The sequence below is a fragment of the Cebus imitator genome, unplaced genomic scaffold (genome assembly GCF_001604975.1).
Source record: "Cebus imitator isolate Cc_AM_T3 unplaced genomic scaffold, Cebus_imitator-1.0 Scaffold423, whole genome shotgun sequence".
Lineage (NCBI taxonomy): Eukaryota > Metazoa > Chordata > Mammalia > Primates > Cebidae > Cebus > Cebus imitator.
In genome coordinates, this window is record NW_016107738.1 from 1,458,182 (window position 1) to 1,464,593 (window position 6,412).

The window sequence follows — 6,412 nt, forward strand, 5'->3', positions numbered from 1 at the left end:
AAGAGCGAAACTCCGTCTCAAAAAAAAAAAAAAAGAATTGTTTAGCATTCACTTTTATTATATTTTATGAAAGTTAAGGATTCTGAAGAGCAAGAAATTATTGTTAAGGTTATCAAGTTAAGAGATAATAATACAAATGTAACTCTGAAATTGCATCTAAAATTTTCACAATAAACCTAAACTGAAACTAGGTTAAATCTCCACAGTAAAACTTATATGTCTACTTCTAGTGTGAAAAGAGACAAAAACAGAGACTTTTCTTAAGTTCTTAGAGTTACCTAAGCTAATCTACACCTTCCAGAAAACAGGATGTTTATCATTTTTACAGTCAGCCAGTCATCTGCCTGCTGAGCCACATTTTTCACCCCTTATTAGGTTGTCTTTTGGGGTGATTTTTGAGGCCTTCTCTTTTTGTTACAAGAAGATTTGACACTTAGATTTAGTACCTAAAATTTTATAAAGTTTCTGTTATTCAAGTTCAGGCAAAATAGGATGTTGACTATGTATTTAAACTGAGTAAAGTATGAGAAATATTATGAAATGCCAAGAGAATTATAAATAAAGTAGCTATAAACATTATTTTATTTTAAATATTTTACCAATTTACTTTCAGATTTTTGATGCTTTTAAATCTCGACTTCATGATTCTAATAGTAAAGTAAATCTGGTGGCTCTGGAAACAATGCACAAAATGATTCCTTTACTTAGAGACCACTTATCTCCTATAATCAACATGCTAATTCCGGCAATAGTGGATAACAATCTGAATTCCAAGAATCCAGGCATCTACACTGCTGCTACAAATGTTGTTCAGGCACTGAGTCAGCATGTAGGTAAGAAATCTTACTTTGGCACTCAAATTATTTTGACTTTCTTTTCATGTTTTTGTAAAGCTGAAATCCTAGTTATTCAGGTTTTTAAATTTAATATTGTCATAAACCTTTCTATTTTCTCAATAGCTTTAAAATTACTTTTAGTGATTAAATTCTTTTCCATTAAATTGACTTTCTTTTCCTATATTTTTGACTTTTATTTCTTTTTCTGCCTCAACCTCACATCTGATACAAAAGTAACTCAATACTTTGGCATGAGATGATGTGGAAATAAAATAAAGAAAAAATACAAAAATAAGAAAATAATAAACTAACTCAAAATGGATCATAGATTTAAATGTACAACTTAAATGTAAAACTTTTAGAAGATAATGTGAGAAAATCTTAGAACTTGGTGAAAAGTTTTACATATGGCACTAAAAGCATTATCCTGTAATCCCAGCACTTTGGGAGGCCAAGGTGGGCAGATCATCTGAAATTGGGAGCTTGAGACCAGCCTGGCTAACATGGTGAAACACTGTCTCTACTAAAAATACAAAAATTAGCTGGGTGCGGTGGCGCACTCCTGTAATCCCAACTACTCTGGAAGCTGAGGCAGGAATCGCTTGAATCCAGGAAGTAGAGGTTGCAGCTAGCCAAGATTGCACCACTGCACTGCAGCCTGGGCAACAGAGTAAGACTGTATCAAAAAATAAAAGGTAAAAATAAATGGATAAAGAGACAAGCTACAGACTGGGAAAAATATTTTCAAACCACATATTACAAAGAAGTCGTATCTAGAATATATAAAGAAATCTCAGAGCTCAATATCAAAGAAACAACCAAATAAGAAAATAGACAAAAGACCTGAAGAAGTATTTACACTGTGAGGCTATATGGATGGAAAATAAGGGAGGATATATGACTGGCCAAATAAGCATGTGAAAAGATGTTCAACATCACTAGCGATCTGGGAAATGCATATGCAAGTGAAGGCCATGATCACCACACAAGTATTGAAACAGCCAAAATAAAAAATAGTGACATTACAAAATGCTGACAAGATTACAAAGAAATCCATCTCATACACTGCTAAATATACCGTCGAATACAACTTAATAAAAAAGAACTATTAAGAACATGCAACAATTTGCTATAAAAATATTATTCATCATGACCAAGTGGAATTTATCCCAGGGATGCAAGAATGGTTTAACATATGCAAATTAATGGTTCTTAAGTATTTTTCATCAGGTTTAGTATAATATCATAAACTTTAAGTGACACCATCAGACCTTTATGAAGTGCCACTAGTGATGCTGGAAGTGCTCCCAATAAGCAGGGGAAAGTCATGACATGATAAATTCGAATTGCTTGATATCTGAGTAGCTTGAGGTCTGCAGCTGTGGTCGCCCACCATTTCAGACAGATGACTAATCTTGTAAACAGATGACATAAATTTACATTATTGACAAATATAATACTGTAAATGTATTTTTTTTCCTAATAGGATTTTCTTTTTTCTAGCTTACTTTGTTGTAAGAATACAGTATATTATACATATAACATCCAAAATATGTGTTAATTGATAGTTACTGTTATTGGTAAGGTTTCTGATCAACAATAAGTTATTAGTAGTTAAGTTTTGGGAGAGTGAAAAGTTAAACATGGATTTTCAACTGTACAGGGGTTGGCCTCTCTAACCCTTGTGTTGTCCAAGGATCAATTGTAGTTATTTAAGATGAAACCTTTGGGTGGAAGGTACACAGGACCTCTATCTAATCTTTGTAACTTTCTCCATATCTATTATTATTTCAAAATTAAAACTTAACTTCAGTAAATGTAAAAACTGCTTCCCTTTTTCTGCTTTTTGATAAAACTATGCTATCATTTGGAATAAGATGACTAGGAGATTAAAGCACTTTTTTTGTTTGTTTTAAATACCACTTGATAGCTCCTTTAAAACTTTGTGAGGTATTTTTAGTTCTCATTTGCTTTAAGAATACTACTCTGTTAATATTGTGTTTGGTTTGGTTTTTCTTTTTTTTTGAGACAGAGTGTCACTGTCACCCAGGCTTGGGTGCAGTGGCACAAACATAGCTCACCGCAGCCTTGGACTCCTGAGCTCAAGTGATCCTCTTACCTCAGCCTCACAAGAAGCTGGAATTACAGGTGCTAGCCACCATGCCTGGCCTGTTAAGTTTTTATAGAAAATTTTAAATAGTGATTAACTATGTAGATTTTAAAAGTGTTACACATTTGCATCCTAGAAATGAATTTTGTTCTGTTCAGTGCTATGTAATGGAAAATAAGAGCTCATTACTCTTTAAACATATGTCTCTATGTTCTTTTTGTTTAGACAATTACTTACTTCTACAGCCATTTTGCACAAAGGCTCAGTTTTTAAATGGAAAAGCAAAACAGGATATGACGGAAAAGCTTGCTGGTAAATACTTTATAATTTCTAAAGAAATATTTTATTAGCTAAAGATAAACTGATGGACTATTTCAATTTAATTTTAGGGTAGCTACCAACTTAATATAACTACCCACAAAGTAGAAATAAATTGTGTAATGATCCACAAAAGAACCTTTTAATATTTTTATCCCAACAATTTTCTTCAAAAGAATTTTATCCCTTTTTTTCTAGTAAAAGTTCAGTCTTCCTATTAGTGTAACCAAATGTAAGTTCTGCCGATCGCCACTTGCAAAATTGAATTACAAGGATGAGGTGCAGTGGAAGTAAAGTGACTTTATTTTCCAAAGTTAGCAGTTGGCAGATGGTTCAGGCTCCTGCCTTAACAAAACTGCTTCAAAATTTTCAGGCAAAATGCTAGGGTTTAAGAAGGAGAAGTTTTGCATTGAGGGCATGCAGTGGGCCAGGCAGTACAGTTCTACATGATTTGTTCCTATGACTTACCTTGAGTTATTGCCCCATATGGTGAATGGGCTGGTGTTATCTCAGGCTGGACTGGGTTGTAAATTAGCACCACAGTCTTGAGGTAATCTCCTGGTGGGGGAGAATTCCATAGGCACCTGAATTGTCTCAAGATGCAGATTCAGTCTCTGGAAACTCTTTTGACAGGGAGTCTCACTCTGTTGCACAGGCAAGAGTGCAGGGGTGTGATCTTGGCTCACTACAACCTCTGCCTTCTGGGTTCAAGCGATTCCCCTGCCTCAGCCTCCCAAGTAGCTGGGACTGCAGGTACCTGCCACCACACCCAGCTAATTTTTGTATTTTTAGTAGAGACAGGTTTTCACCATGTTGGCCAGGCTGGTCCTGAACTTCTGACCTCAAGTGATCCCCCTGCCTCAGCCTCCCAAAGTGCTAGGATTACAGGCCTGAGCTACCGTGCCCAGCCCGGTCTCTGGAACTTCTAAGCAAACATAATTAAATAGGCTAGCAATGCAAAGAAGTGTCTAGTAGAAAGGGGGAGAGAATAATTTATTATTTCATTACTAAAATGTTAATACAAAGGGCCACAAAAGGAAAAGAAAGAAAGAAAAAAAAACCTTAAAAATAGCGTACTTGGTTACATTTGTAGAAATGATACAGAAAAAAAGATATTAAAATCAAATTTTGGTTCTTACAGAAAACTGCTATTTCAAAATCATGTTTGATAAAAGGTCCATGGGTTACTAATGTGTACATTTTTGTTTCACTGCATTTGGAAAACATCGAGATGAATTTGGGTTCATTTTCTCTCTTTACTATTTTGCCTGAACTAATTGTTCTATATGGGAGTCTAATATCATACTTGAAGCTCCCAATCTTTGAGAGGAAGGTTTCTTACATTACTTCTTTTAAGAAGCCTACCTTTTTAGGACAAATGGCATAGGAAGAAGCTTAGTATATTTTAGCTGCTTCTTATTTAGCAGAGCTTAGGCTTATTTATTAAAAAAAAAACTCCTCACTGTTTTTTATGTTTCAGATATTGTTATGGAACTTTATCAAAGGAAGCCACATGCCACAGAACAGAAAGTATTGGTTGTTTTATGGCATCTTTTAGGAAACATGACAAATAGTGGCTCTCTGCCTGGAGCTGGAGGAAATATACGAACAGCCACAGCTAAATTATCAAAAGCACTCTTTGCACAGATGGGTCAGAATCTGTTAAATCAGGCTGCATCTCAACCACCACATATCAAAAAGAGTTTAGAGGAATTACTTGATATGACAATTTTAAATGAATTATGAATCTTTGATAAAATATGGTATGATGAACGAAAGTGTTTACATGATGACAAATGGAACTTTCTAAAAGTTACATTATCAGTGCCTGCAGTTCACAGCCAGTAAATTAAGTCAATGGCTATTTTTATTTGCAGCCTATGAGTACACAGCTGTCCTTTATCAACCCTACCACTTGTACCCATCACATAAAAACCTAAAGTATATCATTCATGAATGAGAATTCATGAAATCTCAGGCACGTGGGATGAATTCAGTTTTAATATTTTTGAGAAAAGTCCTGCTCATTTGCACTATTCTATACAAACTACAATTTGTTGCCCTATATATACAATTAGAATTATAATTAAAAATATACTTTTTATTATGTAATCATGTTCTGCTATGTCTCATTACTCAGCCTTATTTTATAACATGGAAGTCACTGAACTATGTTATCACAAACTAAGTTTTGTATATTATTTGTGAAAAACATGTATTTCTGAATCAGTCCGCTAATATGATTGTGCAGTATTGGCTTGCTTTTGCTGCTGTGTTAATATATTTGCTTACCTTTTGGGTTTAATTATCTACACAATTGTGAAATTTAACAAGATATAATAAAGCATGACAACCAAAGTTTTAGAAAACATTAAACATTTTAAATGCACGTTTGAAATACGTATTGAATGTAACCTCCCTATTTTTGTGTGCGAACACTAAATTTTATTTCTTTATGTTTTCACATTTATAAAGGTGTTATTTTGCTGCCCAGTTGTGTAATTCTCAAAAATAGTGCCAGGTCTTCTATAGGTTTTTTCAGAATTCTTGGGCTTACAAGTACTGTATGCATCTTTAAAAAGAAAAGGAGTGTTATAAAATAAAAGGATTTATTTCTGTAGATGTGTGAGAAATGTTTTATTTTTCCAACTTCCGTACATGTTAAAATGGAAAAAAAGTGTGTGTGTGTGTGTGTGTGTGTGTGTGTGTGTTATTAACCTATCACTTTCACTTGATCTACTTGTTATGATATTGACCTACAAATAAACCTGGGTTATCATTCTAACTTTGTAGGAAATTAGCTGTGTGACGTTGGACAAATCACTTGCTGGGTCTGGGCCTCAGTTTCCTCATCTCTAAAATGTAAGAGCACTGGGCGTGGTGGCTCAGGCCAGCAATCCCAGCACTTTGGGAGGCTGAGGTGGGCAGATCACTTGAGGTCAGGAGTTCGAGACCAGCCTGGCCAACATGGTGAAACCCCATCTTTAAAAAAATTAAAATAAAAAATAAAAATAAAAAAATAAAATGTAAGAGCTAGACTAGATGATTTTTAAGGCGCTATCCTATTCTAAAATTCTCTGATTCTATGTTCATTCTTTTTTACTTCTGAGTCACTGACCAGTTTTCAGTTTTCTAATGTATACGGCTG

The 6,412-nt window shown here is 34.4% G+C and overlaps 1 protein-coding gene across 2 annotated transcripts in view; it reads left to right on the forward strand.

Moving 5' to 3' along the window:
• Positions 1–5,884, forward strand: part of TOGARAM1 (TOG array regulator of axonemal microtubules 1) — a 106,987-nt gene extending 101,103 nt beyond the window's left edge. Inside the window, exons 17-19 of one of the 2 annotated variants that reach the window (XM_017509820.2) lie at positions 614–833; positions 3,172–3,258; positions 4,745–5,884. In XM_017509820.2, the coding sequence (XP_017365309.1) occupies positions 614–833; positions 3,172–3,258; positions 4,745–5,010 (573 nt within the window). In that variant the 3' untranslated portion in view covers positions 5,011–5,884. The remainder of the gene's footprint in view (positions 1–613; positions 834–3,171; positions 3,259–4,744) is intronic. The other variant, XM_017509821.2, reaches the window with a different exon arrangement.
• The last annotated feature ends 528 nt before the right edge of the window (positions 5,885–6,412 follow it).